Source organism: Crotalus tigris, unplaced genomic scaffold (assembly GCF_016545835.1).
Source record: "Crotalus tigris isolate CLP2741 ecotype Arizona unplaced genomic scaffold, ASM1654583v1 scf7180000018163.671504, whole genome shotgun sequence".
In the NCBI taxonomy this organism is placed as follows: domain Eukaryota; kingdom Metazoa; phylum Chordata; class Lepidosauria; order Squamata; family Viperidae; genus Crotalus; species Crotalus tigris.
Window position 1 is genome coordinate 644,242 of NW_024096857.1, and position 27,263 is coordinate 671,504.

At 39.2% G+C, this 27,263-nt stretch overlaps 1 protein-coding gene across 13 annotated transcripts in view; it reads left to right on the top strand.

Moving 5' to 3' along the window:
- The window catches only part of LOC120310310 (zinc finger MYND domain-containing protein 11), a 117,955-nt gene extending 90,698 nt beyond the window's left edge, over positions 1–27,257 (top strand). For 8 of the 13 annotated variants that reach the window (XM_039348601.1, XM_039348600.1, XM_039348603.1 and 5 more), the window contains 10 exons: positions 9,749–9,826; positions 11,480–11,572; positions 12,099–12,186; positions 14,863–14,918; positions 15,910–15,987; positions 16,964–17,082; positions 17,213–17,329; positions 20,070–20,277; positions 25,347–25,454; positions 26,773–27,257. In XM_039348601.1, coding sequence (XP_039204535.1) covers positions 9,749–9,826; positions 11,480–11,572; positions 12,099–12,186; positions 14,863–14,918; positions 15,910–15,987; positions 16,964–17,082; positions 17,213–17,329; positions 20,070–20,277; positions 25,347–25,454; positions 26,773–27,087 — 1,260 coding nt within the window. In that variant the 3' untranslated portion in view covers positions 27,088–27,257. The remainder of the gene's footprint in view (positions 1–9,748; positions 9,827–11,479; positions 11,573–12,098; positions 12,187–14,862; positions 14,919–15,909; positions 15,988–16,963; positions 17,083–17,212; positions 17,330–20,069; positions 20,278–25,346; positions 25,455–26,772) is intronic. The other 5 variants (XM_039348606.1, XM_039348610.1, XM_039348607.1 and 2 more) reach the window with 3 other exon arrangements.
- The last annotated feature ends 6 nt before the right edge of the window (positions 27,258–27,263 follow it).

The window sequence follows — 27,263 nt, forward strand, 5'->3', positions numbered from 1 at the left end:
TCTGGAACTCTCCTGCTCAGTCGACAGTACTTAAATCTCAATGCAAGACTCACTATCATTGATTCACAAATGTATTTATTTTGGAAACAAGTCTGGTTTTAGAAAGGACTTTCTAATGTTCTTGCTCCCCTTCATAGGAGGCTGGAGCAGATCACAATAGCTAAAAATCCAAAGGCACTTTCTGCATTTTCCTGTTGTCATTCTGTACAAACATTTCCTTCCTGAGATGCTTTTGCTATGAGAATTAAATGGAAGATTAATGAAGTAGAGGTCATTCTTCAGCCATTAAACAGGAAAATCCCTTGGGCATTGTGAATTAAGTTGTAAATAATGTCAAGTGCCTGCACTTTCTTGTTCACTTGTGTACATTTATTCAGAGACTTTATTATAAGAAATGGAATTTAGCTTCAATAGACATGATGTTAACCAAAATTGCTGAATCCATACAAAGCACCTTTGTGGTTTTAACACTTCCCTACACTTCTAGCACAACAAGCTGTTCTGGAAAATAGCAGGAAATTGCATAGGTCGTTAAGCAAGGACCTCATGTGTTTCTGACTTCCAGAAACATTTGGGAAGACTTCAGTGGACTTTATTTGTAAGAAGCTAGCAGGGAAGGTCACAAATCACAATCACTTGACTGTGGCACAAGGCAGTGATCAGAAATCCATGTAGGTTGCCAAGCCACTGAATTGTGATTACATGACCACAGTGATGGTGTGCTGGCCAAACTTATAGCTCTTTCTTACTACCACTTGTTCAGTGGCATAGGTGTTGCAAATTTGAATTAAGTCTGGCAATAATGCAGATTTAATAGCTGGAAGCATTGAAGTGAATCATTGAACCTTTTACTATGGTCTTTAAGCCACAAAATGCAGTATTTGTCAAATATGTAAAGCAGATAGATAGAAACAGATAAATATATAGATATGAATAAAAAGTGGTCATACAATACAATAATATTGTAAAAACAGCAGCAACAATAACAATAATAATCCAAATATCAGTGTTAATCACCAAGATTGGCACTAATCTTCAGTCAGGGAAGATATTCAGTCAGGAATAATAGAAGAAGGAACAGAAGGAATAATAAGCATTACACCTTCTGCCAGGTTTTTTTTTAAATTTCATATAAATGTCATCTGATATTCCCTGCAAAAAGAGCAACTCAAAAGCATTTGGCCCAGGGACTCCATGGAACTCTGCCCCACATGGGCACATGCTCTTCTGTAGAGGGATGGTTTTGTAACACTCCTGAAACACTGAAATGTACTTTGAAACCGACTAGCCTGCCCTATGAAAATGGTTTTCTTCAATTAAATGAAGAGTACTGTTTTCTAATGCAAAAACTGAAACCATTGGGGGGTGGGAAGGGAGGGAGAAGGGGAGATGAGAGAGCTTATTTTGCTTATTTCATTTTAAAACGTGCATGTAAGATAGGTGTACCATATTTATTATGCACTTTCTCACAAATCCTTCTCAAGTATAAGACCAGATCCATAGGTTATCAGTGGAATAACTTTGATGAGTAGAAGAAAATTCTTCTGTTTTTCTCAACCATGACAACTTTAAGTTGTGTGAATTTCAACTCCCAGAATTCCCCAGCCAGCTCAAGTTGAAGTCTATACATATTAAAATTTGTCACTGTTGAGAAATACTGGACTATGATTAGATGTCCAGGACCAGTCTTCCCTATTGCTTGTTTTTTTGTTTCTTTTATTTTAAAATAATCAATAGGAAATTTGGGGTATTCTGCCTGCATTCTTTAAAATGGTTTTGTGCTGAGGTCCCATTTTATTTCTGCCCATTAAGATCTGCAAGAGAAATATGACAGTGATGTGGCAATGCCGGTAAAACAATTGAAACTCTTTTAAGTGTTTGCACTGTTATTTTTGGTGATGGAGATAAATGTTGGAAATAGTGTTGTAAGACTCCTCAAATTTGAATATACCTGTAACTATTTAAAAAAAATCATGCCACTAGAATTTGCTATTTTGGTGTGTCATATTTCAGAGGCATGATTTGTATCAGGTTCTGGATTTCAAAAATAGGGTTTGGCAATATGTATGTGCCTCTTGAATCCCAGAGTATCCATCCCTGCTTTAAAGACAGAGTACTAAAAATTGCTGTGCCACTGTTGGAAACAATAGAGCAAGTTTCCTCCCTTCTTGAGGGTGTATTAGGTCTCAAATCATTCAGTCATCTCCATCTTATAGTCTTTAGGTTTTCTGGACTCATACTTGCAAAGACTTAATCTACAGAGAGGAGGGAATTCCCTGTAAATGTAAGTTGATTTATGGATTTTCCTCTAAGTTGTAGTCAGAGGGGTGGGCATTTTTTTTTAACAGCCAGGATAGTTAGTTCTTTGTACTCATTTTCTCATAATGAACCCTCTAAAGCAGCGGTTTTCAACCTGTGGGTCGCGACCCTTTTGGGGGGTCGAATGACACTTTCACAGGGGTCGCCTAAGACCATTGGAAAACACATATTTCCGATGGTCTTAGGAACCGAGACACTAGTGAGAATTTCTGCTCAAGGCTAGTTCCGCCAGCCAGCTCAGGCAGACAGGAAAGCAGCTGCCTCAGCAGCATGGCGGGGCTGCGCTATCCATCGCAGAGCAGCTACTGCTGCGTCGCCATGGCTATGAACCTCCTGCTTAGCGTTTTTCAGGTCCTTTTGCCTGGCTTCCATTTGGGAGAAGCGCAGGGCCAAGATTAAAAAAAAAAGGCTGGCAAAATACTCCCGAGGGGTAGTATCAATCTGTAGCGGGAGATAAAGGGGGCAGGTGGGTGGGTGGGGGTTGACCAGAAGGGAACCGGGTCTGATAAGGGCGAATATTGAGTGAGGTTTTCCCCCTCGCCCTTTTCTCCACCTCCCTTTGTGCACTGGCGTCTCTGGCTGCTGCCTTCCCAGTCACCGAGAAAGGGAAAAAAAAGAGCTGTGAGGGATTTCCCCTTTCTGCCTCGTTGCTTAAAGCTTTTTTTTTTTAAATGACTGCTCGTTCAGAACTCCTCGGGGCTTGTTTGTACAAGGGGTGGGGGAGCCAAACCGTCCAAGGCGTTTGCACCCTGAATGTGTGGACGCTGCTTTCATGACTTGCCACCACCACCCCCTCTCTTCCCACCCTGCTCTGGCAATGCGTTGCTGCTGCTGCTGCTGCTGCTGCTGGCTGAGCTGAGCTGTGGCACTGAGCCAGTCCCCACGCCTCCTGGTTGCTCAGCTGCGCTCCGCCCCCGGCCGCCCTCCGCACCGCCCAGCCCATCTCGCTGTTGGAGGGCATCTCTGTGTGTCTCCAGACCTTACTGGACTACCATCCCCAGTAGCCCTAAAAAGCACTGTGAAAGAGTGGGGAATGATGGAAGTTGCAGTTCATCACCATCTGGAAAAACATGACTCTCCAAAGATCATTCCTTCCTTCCTTCCTTCCATCCATCCATCACTTTCCCTTCCCCTTCAATCCCTCCTTCCTTCCTTCCTTCCTTCCTTCCTTCCTTCCTTCCTTCCTTCCTTCCTTCCTTCCTTCCTTCCTTCCTTCCTTTCCCCCTCAATCTTCTTCCTTCTCCATCTCCTTCCTTTCACCTTCAATCTTCCTTCCTTTCTTCCATCTCCATCCCTTCCCCTTCAGTCTCTCTCCTCCCTTCCTTCCTTCCTTCCTTCCTTTCCCCTTCAATCTCCTTCCTTCTCCATCTCCTTCCTTTCCTTCAATCTTCCTTCCTTCCTTCCATCTCCATCCCTTTCCCTTCAATCTCTCCTTCCTTCCTTCCTTCCCCCTTCAATCTTCCTTCCATCTCCATCTCTATCCTTTCCCCTTCAATCTCTCTCTCCTTCCTTCCTCCTTCAATCTCCTTCCTTCTCATCTTCTTCCTTCCTTCCTTCCTTTCCCCTTCAATCTCCTTCTTTCTCCATCTCCTTCCTTTCCCCTTCAATCTTCCTTCCTTCCCCCTTCAATCTCCTTCCTTCTCCATCTCCTTCGTTTCCCCTTCAATCTCCTTCCTTCTCCATCTCCTTCCTTTCCTTCAATCTTCCTTCCTTCCTTCCATCTCCATCCCTTTCCCTTCAATCTCTCTCCTTCCTTCCTTCCTTCCTTCCTTCCTTCCTTCCTTCCTTCCTTCCTTCCTTCCTTCCTTCCTTCTCCATCTCTATCCTTTCCCCTTCAATCTCTCTGTCCTTCCTTCCTCCTTCAATCTCCTTCCTTCTCAATCTTCCTTCCTTCCTTCCTTCCTTCCTTCCTTCCTTCCTTCCTTCCTTCCTTCCTTCCTTCCTTCCTTCCTTCCATCTCCATCCCTTCCCCTTCAATCTCTCTCCTTCCTTCCTTCTTCCTTCCTTCCTTCCCCCTTCAATCTCCTTCCTTCTCCATCTCCTTCCTTTCCACTTCAATCTTCCTTCCTTCCTTCCCCTTCCCTCCCTCCCAACATTTTTGAGCAAGGAAGAGCAAGCTTCTCCAGCCAGCACTGCTATATTGTTTTTGTGATTAATCACTATGCTTTAATTATGTTCAATTTGTAACAATGAAAATACACCCTGCATATCAGATATTTACATTACTGTTCATAACAGTAGCAAAATTACAGTTATGAAGTAGCAACGAAAATAATTTTATGGTTGGGGCTCACTACAACATGTATTAAAGGATCGCAGCATTAGGAAGGTTGAGAACCACTGTTCTAAAGGGTGCTATCCAAAAAGATAAAGAAGTTTAATGGGCTTGTAGAAAAGGCAATCAGGCTATTCAGCATTATCATCCATAAATAAGCAAATGCCTAAAAGAAATAACTGAAGTAATCTCCATAGCAAGGGTACAGCCTGCATCAGCTTCCAACTAAGATTCTCAATTCCCAAAGACAAGAAACCCTGTCTGAGGTAGCCCCTGAAATGTTGTTAAATTTACTAATTGGAGGAGCACAATCATGTCCAAAATGCTCTAATTGGAAGAGGGCAGCCGTATTAGGTTATGGTGGTAAAAAAAAAAAAAAAACCAGGAAACTATTAGCACTTTTCTGACTTTTAATAACATTTGTTGGTTGAAAAAGATGCAACTCCACTTCTTACTTTACTAAGTCATTCTTTTGAACTAACAATTTAGGTGTATTAAATAAATTAGCAGTCAGACTAAGGATCATCTTAAAGGATTTCTCATATTAAAAAATACTGTGTTTCTTGGCAAAACGTGGGGTTAATTTCAGGGATGCTTTATATTGAATTGGCACTGCATTGGTGAAACCACACTTGAAATACTATGTCCAATTCTGCTCACCATGATACAAAAAAAAATGCTTCAGGCCCTAGGAAGAATGCAGAGAAATACAACAAAATGATAAGACATCTAGAGGTTAACTTGTTCAATGAACACTTAAGTAAATTGGGTAAGGTATGTGTGGCCTAAGAATTAAGGGTGACAGGATAGCAGTCTTTCAATATTTGAGGGGAGAAAAAGGGGTTGATCTATTCTCCAAAGCACTTGAGGGCAGGCAAGAAGTTACAGGTGAAAGATCAAACTTAGGAGAAATTTCCTAACAGAACAATTATCAGTGGAACAGCTTACTTCCTGAAAGTGCTCTATCAATGGAGATTTTCAAGAAGGTTTGGACAATTTTTTGTCCAGGTGAACAGGTGGTTTTCTCTAGAACAGGGGTGTTAAACTGCCGGCCCGTGGGCCGGACGCATCACGCAAAAGTGGAGCCCACCCCATTGCCAGCAATGGCAAAACAGTCCCAATACATTGTGCGACATCACGTGACATCATGAGTTTGACATGTCTGGTCTAGAAGATTTCCAGAGTTCCTTCCAACTCTGTTATTGTATGTTCTATGAGTTCAATTAAAATATGACCAGGATAGACACCATCTGCTATGGCTGAAAGTCAAAATCGTAATTGGAGCAATAGTGGGACTTTATAACCCTGGCAGGACCAGAGCTACTGGATATTGTCCTTAGGAAGATTACTGGGACTATTAAACCAGGGACAGATTGTGATGCTTGGTGTTTGTATTTCCTCTTCCAGGATATTTAAGGTATAATGTCAGATTATCAAAGCCCACGAGTAATCTTTATTCAAGGGCAGCCAAAGTTGAAGAATTCATTCAACATTTTAATTATTTAAGATGTGTTCAGAAAAGGGCTGCATTTTCAGGCTTAAAAAATACACATACAGCATAAGTATGGTTGCAGAACAGTATCAAAATCTCGTCAGTATTTCATGAGCTTTATAAAGTGGTTTTTTTACACCCACCCACCCATGCCCAAGCATATTAGTCGTGCAAAAAAGGAATTTTCCTATTCATAGAATTTTAATTCCAAACTTAATCATCATTCCTCTTGCATGTTTGTGGGTGACTTTCAATTGTTATTGCTGTGGGGGCTATATGCTGAATTTCTTACAATCCATGAACATCATCCCATAATATTAAAAACAAAAGCAGGCAGAATCATTAGGAAGAATTCCAGTAGGATATCAAATAAGAAGGATAAATGCTAGTGAATTTTTTTCCTAACTATGCTTGGCCTTTCCTTGATAAGAGGCAAAGATTAAAATCAAATGAAATTAATTCCTACAATTGCTTGCATCCCATATTTTTGTAAACCTGTTTATCAAAATGCCACTGACATTTTCAATTTTTAAAAATTCATTTAAATTTCTGCCATATTATGGTGCTTTTAACTTTTAATGATAACAGTTTTTATCATTGGTAAAGTTGGAGCTCACACTTCTAGTGGTTCCATAGTTTGAAGTTTGCAGTCTCAGAAAAGAATGGTGATAATGATATTGTTCTTCCAAATGAAAATATTTAAATGTAACAGCTAAAACTTTTGCTTACTAGGAAAACAAAATAATTTTATGAAGTTCCAAATGTATATTATGCAATCCAGTGCAGATTGAAATTTAAATAATCTTGCAATATTGCTTGTTTTTATTTATCTACTGAATGAATAAGTGTTATTTTTCCAGAAAAATAGTAGTAATATTAATAATAGCAATGCTATTTATTCTTTTTTTTCCTGTGGTGAATTATTGGTATCTTCCCGCAGAAGGAAAGTATACTTTTTTTTTTTGCACTGAGATAATATTTTTTCCCTGGATGGAGCAGATTTCATTAGAAACAAAGGAAATACAATGAATATAGAACCATAAAGTATCTTTTTGCCCATAGCTTTAACTTTATCTACATACAACTATTAAAAATGTAAGGTTCAAATTTAGAAAATTAGCTGCGTTCTGAAAAGTTTGAAATGTATATTGAACAGACCATTTCCTGTTTACTGTTATGGATTAATTAATTCAACCACTGTAACATATTATTTCCAGTCTAATCCTACTTTGGATCAATACCTTCTTCCATTGTTAACGCTGGCTTTAAGAAGGCTAGTTGCTAATTTTCCAGGCAACTTGCATGTAGAGAAGCCCACTTTAATAGTAATTAGAAAAGCTAGACTAAAAATGTATAGGACAGTTTTTAGGATTCAGGGCCTAAATGGTGTGATATTTTTTATTCCTTTAGTTTGATCTTGTAGAATGTTGGTTTCTGTGTCCTAAGTGCAAGGATAATCACAAAGCTTTAAGCTTTTGAAGAGAAGCTGAGCCATTTAGATTTCAGAATCTGGATTAGGTTGTGCAAAGTATTGTGACTTGCTGACTGTTACTAAATAAGTCATTTTAACTGGTCTGGCACAGAAAGAAAAGCTGTGCATGCAGCTTTATCCATTCTCTCCATGGCTGTGTAATCTTCAAGCCATTCATAATTGGGTTTTTCTTGGCCAGGCGAGGGATTTTCCCTACCTGTTTGCTGTGGGGCACTAAAGTTATGGCAACTAGCCAGCCAAGCCAGCTTTAGCCACCTCTTTTTATTCATACAAACATATACCCATGTGCATAAGTACACTTTTTAGATTTGATTTTTTTAAATATTAGGATATTGGTGAACCAATATCATGTAGAGCCTTAAACACTTCTGTTCTTCAGTAAAAAAACAACAACACCGCTATACAAAATTGTTTCTTTTTTCTGCCACATGTCTAAATTATGAGCCTGATGTTCCTTCTTTGAAAATCATAATCGATTGGCTACTTGGTGGTAAGATGACTTTGCTTACACCACTCCACTCCAAATTTTCTGAGGGATATAATACAATGATCAAATTGGACTTGGATTCAAATCCCCACTTAGCCATAGAAACTCATTGGGTATCCACTACATCGTTCAGCCCAACCTGTCTAAAATGTGTGTGTGTGTGTGTGTGTCTGTGTGCATACACTTTAATACTTTAATAACAGAATAATCAGAGAAGCCATCGAGATAGAAAAATGCGCACACAGCATGAACAAACGAGATGATACCTCCCGCCTACCAGCCATTTGGAAACCCGCCCTTATTGACAAACGAGTCCCTAACACAAAGAATGACACCAGACCCACACTCACAAAAGCCACACAGGATGTCACCCCCACACGTCCACACAAAAAGCAAACCCAAACCCACACCGATGATGAGGCACGACTACAAACCAGAAGCCAGACCACAGCTGCATCATTAGCACTTTAAACCCCTCCAATCCATACATGAACCAAACTGACACCCACCACGAAGATGAGGCACGACCACAAACAGGAAGCCAAACAATAGCAATGCTCACCATCTCACATCCCTGTGCAACTCAGACTAACCTGAGCACAACAAAGCCCCCACCCAAACAGAACACTCCCCCAACGAATCAGAGCACAGCCAACCCCCCATCCAATCAGAGCACAGCCAACCCCCCATCCAATCAGAGCACAGCCAACCTCCTAACCAATCAGAACACACCTCCATCCAATCAGAACACAGCCAAGCTCTCATCCAATCAGTTCATACCCACTGGCAGTTAAAAGGAAGAAACTGCTAAGACCACACATTGCTCCTGGAAGCACGAAGCTGAAAACACCAGCCTGAAGATGACGAATGGGACTTCGTCGAAACGTCGCCAAGACACTTCCAATTTTATGCGGGAAAAAACCCGAATAACCAAAGACATATCGAGACAGACAGACAGACAGACAGACAGACAGACACACACACACACACACACACACACACACACACACACACACACACACACACACAATTTTGAGCTCCTGGAGAAATAAGGAATGCAAAATTTGCTGTTCTTTAACAGGATCCATTCCTTTTCACTAAATGATCACATCCCACTTAATGGCTGCTTTCCTGCTCACTCCTTTCGCAGATTACCCCCCTCGCCCCACCCACCCCCCCTGGACACAGAGATATACAATATTGTTCCAAAAAAATGCCAACCAGATGCCATACTTGTCCAGATTAATGTTGAAGGGCAAAAGAATGTTGTAATGTTCAATTTGAGCTAATTTGGCTATGGAGTATACAAGTGTGAATTAGAAAAAAATAATGTTTGTTTCTCAATTGCAAATTAACATACCCATCCCATGCACCTTTGCATAGGTGGGAATCCTGTAGATGTGTCAATTCAGTGAACTTTCCACCTGGTAACTTCTGGGCTTTGTTGATGCTTGAGGAAGAGCCAGGTCATCTCCACCAACATCACTCCAACCAGAATATTCTCTGAGCAGCAGTTTCATGTCATTGTGCTTTGATTGTTCATCCTTCACTGGCTGCAAGAATAAGCTTCTCGCTTGGGCTTATGTGCCGTGTTTAACAACGTTGCACTGTAAAATATGTCATGTTTCCCAGAAGTCAGAGTTCTAAAATAAATCTGTTGATTCCTTCCCCCTCCTCTCTCAGAGCATTAAGAAGAAGAACACCAGTAAGCAGGAGATGAGCACCTATTTGCGCTTCATTGTCTCCCGAATGAAGGAACGGGTGAGTATGTAGGATTCTAAGCAGATAGGTTTTTTTCTGTGTTTTCTTTTGCAACTTCAAATACTTACAGCTAGATTGCTTGAGACCATTTGAAGTTATAACGGACTCTATCTTCAGGATGCTTATGATCTGGAGTGGAAGTTCTGATGGTCAAGTTCTCTCTATAGTCATATGACTGAACTTTGTGCGCTGAACTTTATGGCTATTTGCAGTTTCTGCGGTCACACAACTGTATTCTACAACCGTTTTGCTGAAAACTGGCATTTCTGGTTTTTAGCAAAACCACATCATAGTGAACAATGGGTTTGCTTAATGACTTCCATAGCTGCTTTATGACTGCCGTATTTACTTAAAGACTGCTGCAAAAGTTGTAAATTGGGGTAGGTCACGTGACATCTCTTTTACAACCATTACAACTTATAACCATAATGGAGAGTCTCCATTATGGTTGTTTGTTGAAAGCTGCATGTGGTTGACTCTGTAAATGGAATAGGAATTATTTTCTATCTTCTTATTTCCCCCTTAAGTATCTTTGTTTCTCCTCCTGTCCCCATTCTTCACTTGAATAGATGAATTCACCCAGATAAAAGGGAGTGGAAAAAATATAACATAAAAATTATGTGAATATGAGCTGAAACCTTCCAGTTTCACTCCTGTTTACAATAATCTCTGAATAGATGCGCATAATTCTGTTCAGCAGATGTTCACATTTGAGACAAGCTTGAACAACTTTCAGCTAATCAGAAGAGAATTTTCTCGGTAATAGTTGGACACAGATTAGATGCCATGCCTGTCAAATGGTCACAACTTAAGTGGTCTCGTGCAAGGGGTTTGCACATAAACCTGCATCTTTGTATCTTTTCTGTTTCAGCGTCTCCCATCCTTTTAATCCTGACAATTGTTCAGAGACATATTTGTTGGCAAAGCTGTTTCATGTGTTTGATTTTAAACCAGTGTTTCCATAAGGCTTTTATTGTGCATTCTCCACCATTCTTCCTTGGGTTTATCTTCCATTTATTTTTTTTATTATTTCAGTTTTTGTCCAGACACAAAATTTATGATGTTGGAATAAGTAGAGTATCCGCATAACTTCATGATTTTGAAATTTAGTGGTTTAAAGGAACATTTGAAAAGGACAACCAAACTCTTAATTCTTACCAATACAGTTCAATCTCAATTTGCCAAATTCTGTTTTGATACATTATTAATCTTTGATAGAATGTTTTATCCACTTTGACTAGCCCTATGCATTAATTAAAAAGTCAGTATTTTCAGACATCAGAACTCCTGCTTGGAAATATTGGGGAGAAAAAAATAACCTTTCAAGAGTTGGATGCTGATTCAATATATCAATTTACACAATGATTGATTGTTTGAAAAATTAAAACACATTTTTGGGAGGAGATAGAGTTTTTCTAATATTAGTACACAGAAAAAACATTTAGGGTTTTTGTTTCTTGATTATGCCTTTTGAACTTTAAGAAAATTAAGTAGCCTACATGATAGCCTTTTTGGAGTAGAACTTTTAAAAAACTTTTTATTTGTAAACTGGCATGTAATTCAAATTCTTACAAACTATTTTAAAGGCTATGCAACTCTTCTTCCTTCTCAGAACAACAGGTTTCTAAACCAGTATTTTCTGGCAATTTTTAGGCTATTGATCTAAATAAAAAAGGCAAAGACAACAAACATCCAATGTATCGTCGACTAGTACACACAGCTGTTGATGTTCCAACCATACAAGAGGTATGTTCCTATATAGTTCTGAGCTACATATTACAACAGAAGAATATTGGCAGTTTTCAGACTAATCTTATTTTTGGAGGCCCCTTATCCATACCTGGAAACCCCATTCCATTTAGTTCTATCTAGAACAGGGATCTTCAGGCTTGGTTCTTTTATGGCTTGTGGACTTCAACTCCCCGAACTCCTCAGCCAGTGTGCCTGGCTGAGAAATTCAGGGATTTGAAGTCCACAAGTCATAAAAGGACCAAGTTTGAAGACCCTGATTTAGAAGCAGTTTGTATGAGTTACTTAGGTGAAGATCTAACTGAAAAGGACTACTAGATTTTCTTTATGTAGAAAAATGCTTAGGATGAAAGATGAGACCAGAAGCAAACTAAAGCTACTCATTGCACAATTTCACAACTTTTAAGTTCCCATAAATTATTTTGTAGAAAGTGTAATATAAACATACTTTTATATGTGTGCTTATTCTGATTACTGGACAATGCTAATGAATGTTCTTATAATTCTGTTTCAATTTATATAGAAAGTAAATGAAGGAAAATACAGAAGTTATGAGGAATTCAAAGCAGATGCTCAACTGCTTCTACACAACACCGTGATTTTTTATGGAGGTAGGTAGGCACTGGTTGGACTTAAAAAATAAGATCTTCAAGCAAATGGCATCTTGAGGGTAGAGCTGATTATAGAGAATAAAGAGCAAGTGAGAACTTTGCATTACGTTCAGTTTTACTTGTCCCTCAAAAGTGAATTAGACAAAGTCATGAAAATTAAGCCAACGTGATGGATCTGTATTATTTCCATTATTAGAAAGCAGATACTTGAATGGAGAATGTCAAAGGGCTTTACAAAAGGAATCTCAAGGAAAGTATTATGAACAATTTATGAAATACACATAGTCCTTGCTTACTAACTGCATTGTTAATAACCTTTCAAAGTTATGATGGCGTACGATAACCAATCATTGCATTTATGACCATTGCAGTGCCCTGTGGTTATGTGATCACCTTTTGTGTGTTTTACAACTGGCATGCAGCAATCAGAGTTAATAGAAAAGGCAAAACTAAAATTGTAAGTTGCAGTCATGTGATGTTTCACTTAATAACTAAAGGGGAAGTGAGATCATAAATTCATTGTGGTCACATGTTTCATTTAGTAATTTGCATCTCTTAGCAATGTAGTTGCTGTCCCAGTTGTGGTTGCTAAGGAAGGACTATAGTAAGCCCTACTTTGGGGCAAGGCACACCCCTAAAAATCAAGCGGGGTGGGGGGTGAAGCTACCCCCCACACACACACACCTGTCGTACTGCTACTTGACTTCTGCAGCTGCTTCTGCTGCTCGCATACTTCAGGCCGCTTCCGCTGCTTCCGCAGCGCTTCGGGCCACTTCTGCTTACGCAGTGCTTCAGGTCGCTTCTGCTTGCACAGTGCTTTGAGCTGCTTCTATTGCTCAGGCGCTTTGGGCCACTTCTGTTGCTCGTAGCAGGAGACCATGTGGTGCTGCGGGCCATTTCTGCTGCGGAAACGGCCCAAAGAGCCATGCAGCATCCTGCCGCGAACAGCAGAAATAGCACAAAGCACCATGTGGCGTCCTGCCGGGAGGAGTGGCAATGGCGCAATGCGCCACATGGCATCCAGTGGCAGCAAGCGGCCACAGAAGTCAAGCAGCAGCGCGACAGGTATCGGGGTGTGGGAGGCCTGGCTGTGGTAGTCCTAAGGTAAAACATTCTCTGAAATTAAGACCTAGTGCCTCTTTTGGAGGCAAAAAAATATATGAGACCGGGTCATAATTTACTTGGACTTCAGTAAAGCATTTGATAAAGTAGATCACAACCTACTACTTGACAAGATAGAAAAATGTGGGGTAGACAGCACCACCACTAGATGGATCCATAGCTGGCTGACCGGCCATACTCAGCGTGTGGTCCTCAATGGAACCGCATCTACATGGAAGGACGTGTGTAGTGGGGTGCCCCAGTGCTCTGTTCTGGGCCCAGTGCTCTTCAACATCTTTATCAATAATTTGGACGAGGGGATAGATGGGGATCTCATCAAATTTGCAGGTGACACCAAGCTGGCAGGAATAGCCAACACTTCAGAAGACAGGCTTAAGATACAGAAGGATCTGGACAGACTTGAACACTGGGCGCTATCTAACAAAATGAAATTCAGTGGTGAAAAAAGCAAGGTTCTACATTTAGGCAAGAAAAACCAAATGCACAGATATAGTATAGGGGGTACCTTGCTCAGTAGTAGTAACTGTGAGAGGGACCTCGGAGTCCTAGTGGACAATCACCTAAATATGAGCCAGCAGCGTGCTGCAGCTGCCAAAAAGGCCAACACAGTGCTAGGCTGCATTAACAGAGGGATAGAATCAAGATCACATGAAGTGTTAGTTACAATGCCTTGGTAAGGCCACACTGGAAATACTGCATCCAGTTTTGGTCACTGCAATGTAAAAAAGATGTTGAGACTCTAAAAAGAGTACAGAGAAGAGCAACAAAGATGATTAGGGGACTGGAGGCTAAAACATATAAGGAACAGTTGCTGGAATTGGGTATGTTTAATGAAGAGAAGGACGAGGGGGGACATGTTAGCAGGGTTCCAATATCTCAGGGGCTGCCACAAAGAAGAGAGAGTCAAGCTATTTTCCAAGGCGCCTGAAGGCAGGACAAGAAGCAATGGGTGGAAACTAAGCAAGGAGAGAAGCAACCTAGAACTCAGGAGAAACTTCCTGACAGAACAATTAACCAGTGGAACAACCTGCAGCCAGAAGTGGCGAATGCTCCAACACTGGAGGCTTTTAAGAAGAGACTGAACAACCATTTGTCCAAAATGGTATAGGGTTTCCTGCCTGAGCAGGGGGTTGGACTAGATCACCTCCAAGGTTCCTTCCAACTCTACTACTACTACTACTACTACTACTACTACTACTACTACTACTACTACTACTACTACTACTATTTCAGGGAAACACGGTAGTTCTTTTATTTAAGCCAGCACATATTTTCTTATGTTTTCTTTTTTGTTAACTTTATTCAGAAATTAATTTTCTTTAAGCCATGCGATACCCAAGCAGATTTTTAAAAGATTTGCAAAACAGAAGAAGGCTTGGCATGTACAATCTTTTGTTATCTAGCTCATTAGAGGTTTAAATCAGGCTGAAGGGACTGAAGGCACTCTGGTTTTACAAGCTGATGGGGCCTGTTCCTCCAGAATTCAATTGCCTATTGTTTTTCATCATATCATTTACAAAGACTTAGGTGTTTGTGGGTATGTTCTTCTTATAGTGGACAGTGAACAAGCTGATATAGCCAGGATGCTTTACAAAGATACCTGCCATGAGGTAAGTAATATTTAGTCATGTTAGTGACTTCTGAACAATTGTCTTTTCAGATTCCACATACCAGTGGTTTCATTTGTTTTGAAAATTGTTATGGAAATCAGAAAAAAATTAAAAAACATACACTGCATTTTGATAGCTTAAAATTAGGTGTGCTTCAGAAACTAATTGCCTATATAATTATAAATTCTTTTTGTGGTTTTTTTTATAATTTTTATAAAGCTAAATAATTTTTGAAAGCTAAATAACATTTTTATCTCATTTGTGAACAGTAACACATCAATAAAAATAAGTGAAGAAAATGAGTAACATTTTATATGATTGTTGTATTGGTACCTCCTTTAGAAAAGGTTTTCTTTCAAAAACAAATTCACATTTTAATGTCAGTGAAAAGCTAAAACACCTGAACAATGATAGTGGATTATACTTCAGATATTTTTTAAAGATAAAAGGTGCCAGAATAATTTGAATGAATTAATGTATTTATGTGTGTCTGTATGATTTGTCTGTTTTGAGTAGCTTTGTTTCATCCTTAGAGTAAAGGTTCTCAAGAACTTTTTGTTCAGTTTGTACTACTAATATGTTTCTGAAATGATTAGAGACCAGTTAAAAATTTCTATGCATCTAACCTTCAAAGAACATGCATATACTATATATGAGCGAATCCTAAGTTATGGATATGTACTCAGTTTCCTTTTATAAACTGGTATTAAGTTGGTAGAATGAAAAGACCAGTGGTTACTACTTTAGTTAGTCAAAGTTTAATTATTTGCTTTAAAATTTGACTAATTATTTTTTATATGTAATATATGAAAAGGTCTATTTTTACTTAATTTTTTCTTCACTTTTTCCCTTTTTGTGTTTTTTTATATGAAACATAACTTCCCAGGAAAGAGAAAAAACTTAATGATTTTAAATTGGCAAAATAACAGTTTTCAGCATTTCAGAACATATTTATTGAGGGTAATAGTGTTTTACTTCTTTTTTTCCTCAGCTGGATGAACTTCAGCTTTGCAAGAACTGTTTCTATCTATCAAATGCGCGTCCTGACAATTGGTTCTGCTATCCTTGTGTAAGCTTACCTTTTCTCACAACTGAGAGTAAATATGGAATTTGCTGCCCCAAGAAATGGTGATGAGAATTATCCCAGCTGTCTTAAAGAATGGGATTTATTGAGAATATGAATACAGCCATCAGACAAAATTGTAAATGTTAGTTTTGCAGCCACCGCTAGGTGGAGTCATTTTCACGCCAGTACAAAAGACAAGATCAATTGTCTCAGTCACAGATCATATTTTTACATTTCCTTGACCATAGTGGTCAGTTCATGTCTCTCTGGCATTGGGGAAAGGACTGGTACTATAATAAAGCCCTGCCAGTATTTTCCTGGCTTAAGGCTCACAGAATACAAGCATTTCTTGGAGAAATTGGATGAACACTGCATTCTCAAAATAGCAATCTATAACTCAAATTAGTGTGCTTGTACAGCTGATTTGGTATACATTAGATGTCTCCCGTGCATGAAAGAACACAATGCCAATTTTTGCTTATAAGAAGAAACATTTATTCGCTTGAAGACTTGAGTTTCTTTGTCTAAGTTAACAATGCTTAGAAACTGCCAGCACAATTATAAATTGTTATATCATGTGAGAATAGTCTGTTAAACTGTGCTGACAATGGTGTTATATAGACCAAAGTAATGATCACTGTTGTCAAGACTTAGTTAAACTCTATCATGGGTACGTTTTATTGTGGAGTACTTGGTGCTCTATCAGTTTAGATGTTTTCTTATAAACTTTTCATTACCCAGCTAAGCAAACCACTTGTGTATATGAAGTCCAGCACTGATGATATTAGCTAGTTGGGTAATGAAGCTTGGCAAGAAAACCACCAAGCTCAAAGAGCACCAAGGACCTCACAGTGCAAACCTGAACTCCAAATATTCTTTTCGGTTGGTAACTTTTATTTTCATTATGTGATACTGTTATACCTAACACCTGCCAAGTCAGAAATACTTCTGTACTTTACCATGTTTCTTTAATTTTTAGATACCAAATCATGAACTGGTATGGGCCAAAATGAAAGGCTTTGGATTCTGGCCTGCGAAAGTCATGCAGAAAGAAGACAATCAAGTTGACGTTCGCTTTTTTGGCCATCACCACCAAAGGTATTTTCATTCTTGCAGTGTCTCTTATATGCTGAGACAACCAGCACACCCCTGGGTGTGGTAAAGAGTGGATTCAGCCCAGACTGATGCAGGTTCAAATTCACTTGAACTTTGACCCATTCTTTCTCAGGCCAATCAACCACACTGGATTGCCTTTGCAAGATGAAATTGGAGGTGGACATGTTGTGGAGCTGCAACTGGAGGAAAAAGATCTAACAAATAAACAACAGGGCGCTTCTCTTTCTAGGTGTGGCGAAATGTGGTCTGGATTACTAGGAGGGAGAGGCTACATTCCAGGGGACTCGAAGGCAGCAAAATTTAAACAGTTTGGTTGAGAGAAAGAGAGTTAAGACAGCTCCTCCCTATAGATTTTCAGATTATATCTATAGGGATGCAAAAGGTTGCTTCAGTTTGGCAAGATTTCTGTCTAAGAATGAAGGACAATAAAGGACACTGCTTGAAGGTCACTTTACAGTAAGGGAAAAAATTATTTGATCCCCTGCTGATTTTGTACGTTTGCCCACTGAAAAGAAATGATCAGTCTATAATTTTAATGGTAGGTTTAAGTTAACAGGGGGAGAATAACAACAACAAAATCCAGAAAAACGCATTTCAAAAAAGTTAAAAATTGATCTGCATTTCAATGAGCGAAATAAGCATTTGACTCCTTCGCAAAACATGACTTAGTACTTGGTGACAAAACCCTTGTTGGCAATCACAGAGGTCAGGCCTTTCTTGTAGTTGGCCACCAGGTTTTATACACATCTCAGGAGGGATTTTGTCTCACTCCTCTTTGCAGATCCTCTCCAAGTCATTAAGGTTTGGAGGCTGACATTTGGCAGCTCGAAACTTCAGGTGCCTCCACAAATTTTCTATGGGATTAAGGTCTGGAGACTGGCTAGGCCACGCCAGGATCTTAATGTGCTTCTTCTTGAGGCACTCCTTTGTTGCCTTGGCTGTGTGTTTTGGGTCATTGCCATGCTGGAATACCTATCCGCAACTCATTTTCAGTGCCCTGGCTGAGTGAAGGAGGTTCTCACCCAAGATTTGATGGTACGTGGCCCTGTCCATCATTTCTTTGATGTGGTGAAGTTGTGCTGTCCCTTAGCAGAAAAATACCCCAAAGCATAATATTTCAACTTCCATATTTGACGGTGGGGATGGTGTTCTTCAGGTCATAGGCAATATTCCTCCTCCTCCAAACACGGCAAGTTGAATTGATGCCAAAGAGCTCAATTTTGGTCTCATCTGACCACAACACTTTCACCCAGTCCTCCTCTGAATCATTCAGATGTTCACTGACAAACTTCAGACAGGCCTGTACATGTGCTTTCTTGAGCAGGGGGACCTTGCGGGCACTACAAGATTTCAGTCCCTCATAGCCTAGTGTGTTACCAATTGTTTTCTTGGTGACTATGGTTACAGCTGCCTTGAGATCATTAATTAACAAGATCCTCCCATGCAGTTCTGGGCTAAATCTTCACCGTCCATGATCATTGAAACTCCATGAGGTGAGATCGCTCCAGACTGAGGGAGATTGACAGTTATGTTGTGTTTCTTTCATTTGCGAATAATCGCACCAGCTGTTGTCACCTTCTCAACAAGCTGCTTGGCGATGGTCTTGTAGGCCATTCCAGCCTTGTGTAGGTCTATCATCTTGTCCCTGACATCCTTGGACAGCTCTTTGGTCTTGTTTTTACTGTCAGCTTGTTACCTGTATAAAAGACACTTGGGAGCCAGAAATTTTGCTGATTGATAGGGGATCAAATATTTATTTCACTCATTAAAATGCAAATCAGTTTATAACTTTTTTGAAAAGCTTTTTTCTGGATTTTTGTTTTTGTTATTCTATCTCTCACTGTTAAACCTACCATTAAAATTATAGACTGATCATTTCTTTGTCAGTGGGCAAACCTACAAAATCAGCAGGGATCAAATAATTTTTTCCCTCACTGTATGTGTTTTTCTTGTTTTTTTCAGGGCCCTCTACTAAGGCTCAGTAAAGTTCTAGTGTTCTCTTAGCCATAGAAGCCAACTGTGTGACTTGGGCCCAGTCACTTTCGGGCATCCTAGTCAAGCTCACCTCATAAAGTGGTTTGGATGGGAGAAACAGGAGTAGCGATCATTACATCTTGAGCTGAACAAAGTAAAGTGAGATATAAATCCATTAAATGATGTTCTGTCTTCCTGACATAAGTGATATTAGACAATCTGAATCCTAAACAGAACCTGTCAAAGAACTTGCTTCTTAAAATTGCCACAGGTAGTTGTCAGCTAACAGTTGTTTATTTAATGAATGTTCAAAGTTACAATGACACTGAAACAAGTGACTTATAACCAGTTCTCACACTTACGACCGTTGTAGCATCCCCACAGTCATAGGTTCAAACTATAGCTGCTTTGCAACTGGCATGTATTTTCTGGGGTCGCAGTGTCCTGGGATTGCCATTTGCAACCTTTCTAGGGAGCTTTTGACAAGCAGAATCAATGAGGAAAACCAGATTTGCTTAATAACCACATGATTTAAATAACAACAACATGGTCAAGAAGTGAGTCGTGCCCCATTTGCAAAGTTGTTTAGAATTACCTGTAGTCTTTAATATATTTGAGATTAATTTTTTTCCATACCATAAACTGTGTCATTGTGGAGCACGTAGATATTAATAAGGTTAACCATATTGAGAAGGTGGAATTACACACAGAAGTAATTGTTGCAGTTTGGACTAGAAGAAAATGAAATTTGAAATAGAATTAAAATTAACATTGGGAATGTGTGAAAGAGTATGGCAGGGCGGGGGAGACTCAGTGTTATATCTATGACCTCGCCATCAAAACCCAATGGAGAAGACTCTTTTCATCATTTAGGTAAGATACGCGCTCTTGGAGTTGAATGGATGTTTGTAACAGAAAAGGATGATTTGAAAACTGAATTGGCAGCTCCTTTCAAAGGATGTGCTTAAGTGTGTCTTTTCATTTTCATTGTGGAGGGCCTGGATTCCTTCTGAAAATATTCAGGATATCACCGTTAATATACACCGGCTACATGTAAAACGTAGCATGGGCTGGAAAAAAGCATGCGATGAGTTAGAGCTACATCAGCGTTTCCTTCGGGATGGCAGATTTTGGAAATCAAAAAATGAGGATAAAGGAGAGGAAGAAGCAGAATCAAGCATTTCTTCTACCAGTAATGAGCAAGTGAGTAGATGGATTGAATTATCCCAGTTGATTTAGCCCAATTGCAGTTAACCATTGAAGCTCAGCTATTTCTTTAATCTTCTTTTTTCTTATCACAGATCTGAATCGTCATATGGAAAACTCTGTACACCAAATTCTGGGTCTAAGATAATCTGTTTTTAATTGTTGTATTTGATCAACAGATTTGCAATAAAAGCAATTCCTCTCTCTTTAAAGAAATTCTAGAATTGGCACCATTGTTTGTACCTGAAGTTTATATACAATTTTAAATCTCTTATTGAAACGAGTTTTCTCTTTCATTGTTTGCTTATTTTTAAATGCATGGTTTATAGAGTGATTCACATTGGATTCAAATCCCAGGACAGTTGTGGAGTTTAGATTTTGTTTGCGTTCTTGTTTTAGGTGGATGAAACTAATACCTACTTAGTTGGGTTTTGTTTCTCTGCCTACTTTGTTCCAGCTTCATTTAGAGAAACAGGTTAGAGCGTGCCTCTGTTCTGTTTTCTCAGATAAAAAAATTCCAAGCCCTCTTTGTAATGGACTTTTTCATGTACTCTGAAAACTTATGGGCATAGCAATTAAGAGGTGGAGGCACCTTGGTATCCAGCTGCCCTTAGTTTGTATATTAATTTTTGGGAGTGTCATGGAAAAACCCAATGTAAAAGACAAGAGACAGCAACACAATAACAATAATTCTTACTCTAGGATTCAGAGGTTTATTTTGCTAATAATTTGGAACATAGCAAGCATAATAAAACAACATCACTTTCATTAATACCCATTGCAATGAGGACCATATGACATAGCAGAATCCATTAGGACAGCTATAGGCCAATGACAAATCGGTTAGGTCCAGTTCCAACCTTTTATACCCTTTCTCGTTCTAAGACTGTAGTCAGATGGTCCGCTGACCTTTGCTGACTTGGTATTTACTTCCTGCTGACCTACTTTCCACATATACCCGTGTACATTGGAACCCACATTCATCAGCTACTTTTCAGTTCCCTATTTCTCCCACAGTTACAATACTCACGTTCCAAATATACACAGAACTATCTACTTTACAACTTTATATTGCACAAAACTCAGCAGATTATAAATAGTATGTTCCTATTGTGAAACAGCATAAAGTTCAAGTTAGAGCTTCAAATCACTTCTGTGGAGGCCTGTTTCAGGTTTGTTCTACCCTTATCTTGTTATATGAGGAGGGGGCTATATTTTCATCTCCCACAGTCCCCACTTCTTGTCCGTAAAGACAACACAAAACATAAGCAAAAAGATAAGATTAGAAGGATTCTGGGGTAAAGGGTCTACAATAGTTTATGAGGGGCATGTAAAGAAAGTATTTTATGGGGGAAACATACAACCTCAGTAGGTTTAAGACTCATAATAAAATAATACAAATTCCAATAAACAACAATACAACTATAGTCCATACAGCAGGCATGAGGCATTTTCCTGTTGCAAATCATTTCCTTCATGAGCCTCTGGACTTCATTGTGCTGGAAAATGTGGTATAAATAGTCTAAGGATGACAAATCAGAGTTCACTTCTTGTTGGTGCTGTTTGGGCTGGAGATTGCATGCTGGTGGGGAGCAAAGGTTAATAGCACTTGCTCTCCTGTTGGGCAAAGCTTCAATCTTGCCTAGGTGCAGTCAGGTGATTGGGACTGGATATCTTCCTTGTCTGGGGCTGGTACTTTCTTGCAGTGCAAAATATGCATCCAGGAAGCCAGATCTTGATACCGCACAGCAATGTCAATAGAATCTGGAAAGGTCCCTTTCAACAAGGAGCAAAGTAATTTTTTGATGAAATACTTCAGTCAAAACCTGATCACCAGTCTTCAAGGCATAACAAAGATCTAGTGGTTCTTTGGGTGGAGCAGACCTTAGGGAAGCTGAAATATCTCAAACAAAATATTTATAGGTGGGAAAGGGGAAAGGGGAAGAAGGTAAAAGGAGAGGAAGGGGAGGATATTGTGACAGGAGCAAGGTTGCTTGCCACTGGCATGACTTGCACTGGTCTCCTGTTAATGACAGTCTGGAATAGCAATGAGGAAAACTTGGCAGTAGTCCAACATTGCATCCTTTGACGCATGGATGTCTTGTAGAGAAGATGGCAGTCTCATAAACCTCACAGACACGCACAAAATAGACCCAGAATAACATATCTTTTTTTCCCTAACTTTACAAGTTTACTTCCCCTTTTTCTAAGTTTCTCCTCTGTCATATGTGAACCATGACCCAGTTTTTGGTAGTATAGGACAAGCATTTTAGCTTTATTTCTGTACTTCCTCTCCTTGCAGTTTTGGCTGATATTCAACTGCTAGCTGCCTACCTAATATTAAAGCAGCTTGAAATTTTCCATCTAACATATATTAAGCTGTTATTTTAAACCAACAAAAATTCCATGTTCTATTAAGTGTGTTTCCTTAAAATCGTACTTCAGCTTACAATGGAATAATTTTAGCACGCTGATGTTCAATTTCCCAATTCATACTGCAATGTTCAAATAGCACATTTCCCCCCCTTACTTAGGAAAGTAGTTTAATGTTTTAACTAAGCAAAAATTAAATTGAACAGAAACCCCCGCCCCCTTTTTTCTTCCTCTCCCTCACTCTTTCAAGGCAGAAAGTCCCCAAGCAAAAAGAAAGAAATGGCAACCAGCAAAGGAGATGGAAAATGTTGTAAAAATGTTCAAAAGATTATACAGAAATTTTTCCCCTATTTCTATTTAGCATTCTTCCAACTAAATAGGTATCTCTTTTCTTTTTCCTTCTCTTAAGTAAATCACATACTTTCTTCTTCCTCCCTTTCATGAGCTCCTCTCCCATAGCACTGTTCTACAAAATCATTTCATTTCATTTTCTCATATCCTTGCAAACACATACTACTGCCTTCCTACTTATTTCATAACAATCTACAACTTACTGTTCCTTTCATAGCCTGGGGTTACATAACATTTACCCAAAAAACTGGGGAACTGGGGGTGTATAAAGGATAAAACAAAAGGCAAAATATAAAAAAGACAAAACTTGTGAATACGTGAATGAGCAGGGAATAATGACCCACCCAATCAGGCTAACATGCTTGTGGTTACATTTTTATTTTTTTCTCTCACCATGCATTAATCTATCAATTCAATCGCTTTATCCGGTATACGTCACTCCACACACACTCTAATCATGGTTGAGGGCAGGATCTCGTTTTTGTTCCTGTTTTCCTCTCTGTTCTTTTCTTTTATCTTTTTTTTTTTTAATCTCTATTTGTTCTCCTCTAAGACAGTCTAGGAACCCAACTATCCAGGGGCAATAGAAAGGAGTTGAACCCTGCCAGCTCAGGCAGTCCTTATGTATGGAAAAGGTCCATCCCCTCTTTTTCAGTAAAACTACAGCAGCAATAGAGAAATAACATGCTACCTCAGCAAAAAAAGGCCAACTCTTATCTATGGAAAAGGTAGCAAGCATAAAAATTGATGGCAATCAATAATGGAACATATCATCTCAGCAAACAAGCTGACCCTTTATCTATGAGGAAGGTAGCTCCAATGTTAGTTACTAACAAACAACACTGTCCCAACAAAGAAGCTGGCTCTTACCTTTGAAAAAGGCAATGTTCACCATTAACTAAAGGGTGGACACAACTACAAAAACAAAAAATGCATTAAAAATGTACACATACAATAGAAAAAAGAAACTTTAAGCAACAGTGGGTGTCGCTACATCCAAAGACATAAAAAATCTGGAAGTGAACAAATTTCATACAGGAAAAAATTCAATGACAGGTGCAAGATAAGGAAAGAAACCACAAACCACCAGAATACAATTCTAAAAAACAGTTTCATAACTTCCAAAAATACCCATAATAATGCACCAAACCAAAACTTTTATTCAAGTGCCCACAACAACTCTGTCATAATTTCTGGTCTTGAATAAAATAACACAATTGCCAAATTTAACAAACAATCTTTTTTTCATACGCACAAAAATCCAATGCACATAGGGGTGAAAATAAAAAGAGCATACCTTCATCTTCACACAGCTTAAATAAAAACCCAAAGTACAAACTTAGAAATGGCAATCTCAGAGCTCAATCTGCAAATCACCAGCAACCGGCAAATAACATAACCACATTTCCTGCCAAGCTGCCAAGCTCAAAAAACCCCTCATAAATGAGGCTGCAAGAGATAACACACAAGAGGCATGACTTCACACAAGGGTGCGACCCTTCCACAATACAAGGAGCTGGTCTAGCCCCAGGACCTGCCAGACTCTCACTGGGTCTCAGTTATAACCGCAAGTCTGACTGTTTTGCCAGTGAGGACGGCCCTTCACCATACACTTAGTCTATCCTCAAAGTAAGTCCAGGCACGACCCTTCCTTTACTACCAGATTAGTAGGACAGGCTTAACTAACTAATTAAATCACAACAACGCCCCTATCTATCTACCCTAAGGTCCCAAGGGGCCTTTTTCTTACCTCTGATCCAAAGTGAGGGCTCAGAGAGAGTGGGCTGGTTACCTGTGGCCCAAAGCCAGGAAGTGGTCAGAAATCCCAGCTGGACAGCAGGTCTCTTCCAGCAACCGTCTCTTCCCGGCCAACGCACCAAAAACTGTCGTGGAAAAACCCAATGAAAAAGACAATAGACAGCAATACAATAACAATAATTCTTACCCTAAGATTCAGAGGTTTATTTTGCTAATAATTTGGAACATAGCAAGCATAATAACACAACATCACTTTCATTAATAATAATACGTTCGTATTGTGAAACAGCATAAAGTTCAAGTTAGAGCTTCAAATAACTTCTGTGGGGGCCTATTTCAGATTTTTTCTAGCCTCATCTTGTTATATGAGGAAGGGGCTATATTTTCATCTCCCACAGGAGGCTGGGATATTACCAAATTCTGCAGTTCAATTCATGGCCCGGAATAGTTGACAATTTACTTTATTAGTTGCATTTTTAAAATTTTAAGTCAACATTTTTGTAACAAAAAATACTGGCTACTTATTGACAATTCTAAATGAGTATTTTCTTTTTTATTTATTGTTTCTTCATCCATTTTTACAGCTAAAAGTTACTCAGGAGCCAAGAGCAAAGAAAGGAAGACGCAATCAAAGTGTGGAACCTAAAAAGGAAGTAAGGAACAGCATGGCAATTAAATACATGCACTTGTGGGTGAGGGAGAAAACATTATTCAAGCATATTTTCCTTCTGACTGTTTACAAATTCATTTTCTTCATGTTTTATAACTCAGAAAAGTTATGATCATTTATTGAAAGAGCATGTTTCAATCTGTTTAAAGTTTCATCATTTGGAAGTATTGTTTTAATTCACCTTGTATACTAGCCATATTCTACAAATTGGAGTATCCATTTGGAACTGATTCCAATTTATCTGTCCTTAATAGAGATAGAATGTGAAGCTATAAGGTTTCATGCTGGTTCATGATTTCTGCCTATAGGCAAAAAGAAGGGGGGGGGGGAAAGATTGATGTGTATATTAAGAATACATGTATGGACCCATTCAACTGCTGAGTATCTTCGGAGATGCCTAAATTCCTATTCTGTAAGGTTATAATACTAGTTTAGAGGTGCAATGGCTCAGTGACTTAATGACCTTGCAGATGGTCTCAGCTGGGCGGTTCGAGACTTAGCATTGTAAGGCAGAGTAAGCTCCTGTCACTTGCCTCAGCTTCTGTCCATCTGACAGTTTGAAATCATGTTCCATGCAAGTAGATTGCAGGCAGTTAGATTCCTGACAGCTCTAAACCTCCCGGTTGCCTCTTTGCAAGGCAGTTCAGGGAAGGAAGGGGGCCTTGGGTGATGCTGCAGGAAGACCCATTTGTCTTTCTCTCTGGTGTGAAGCCAGCTCGCCCTCCTGGGGCACACCTTGGGAAGTACACAAGCGTGTCCTATAACAGAATTGGTACCTTGGCAAGTCAAGCTACTACTCTGCAATAGCATTGTGTTCTCCTGGCTACTGTAACAATGCCATACACCGATAGTAATAATAGTTAATGGAGATATGCAAAACTTAATAATTTGGAAACCAAAATCTTATTACTAAGTAATCATATTTTATAATGTATATGTGGGCTCCTTGATGTTCTCTAACTTGGGTTTTTCCTTGCAGGTGTTTCATTACACAACTAGGTAACATCATCAGTGTTGCATTGGTGATGTTACCTAGTTGGATAATGAAACACCTGCAAGAAAACAACCAAGTTCAGACAGCATTAAGAATCCGCCAGTTGCAAATATTTTTTTCTATCGATACCGTAATGCATGTGATTTCCCCCCCCCATTGCATGAAATAATGGTAAAGTCATTGGCCTGATAATGTTTTAATTGTACAATGTGGCATTACATTTTATTTAAGCAATATTTAGAATTATGTTGATTCAATACATATTTTTCAGTCTTTATCTTTCTGATCTAAATGATTGTAGTCCTTTTCATTGGCCATTGTAGTGACACCTTCTTTGTTATGTTAGGAACCAGAGCCTGAAACAGAAGCAGTCAGTTCAAGTCAGGAAATTCCCACAATGCCTCAACCCATTGAAAAAATTTCAGTCTCAACCCAGACGAAGAAATTAAGTGCCTCTTCCCCTAAAATGCTGCATCGAAGCACCCAGACAAATAATGATGGTGTGTGTCAAAACATGTGCCACGAAAAATACACCAAAATCTTCAGTGACTTAAAAGATAGAATCAAGGCTGATCACAAGAGGGAAACTGAGAGAGTTGTGCGAGAAGCTATTGAGAAGGTAACTGACTATCAGTTTGATGACAGCTTGAGAATGTTCTAATTAGTTCTAATTATTCATTATTGCTGAAATTTATTTCTGTACATACCTGTTTTCATTCATTCAGGACTGGAAGATGGCCCTTTTTCTGTACAAAGATGATAATCCCTTGGCTGATCACTCTGCAATTAATTTTTTTTAATTGATCATTTTAAGTGAGAAGTCCATTACTGCTACAG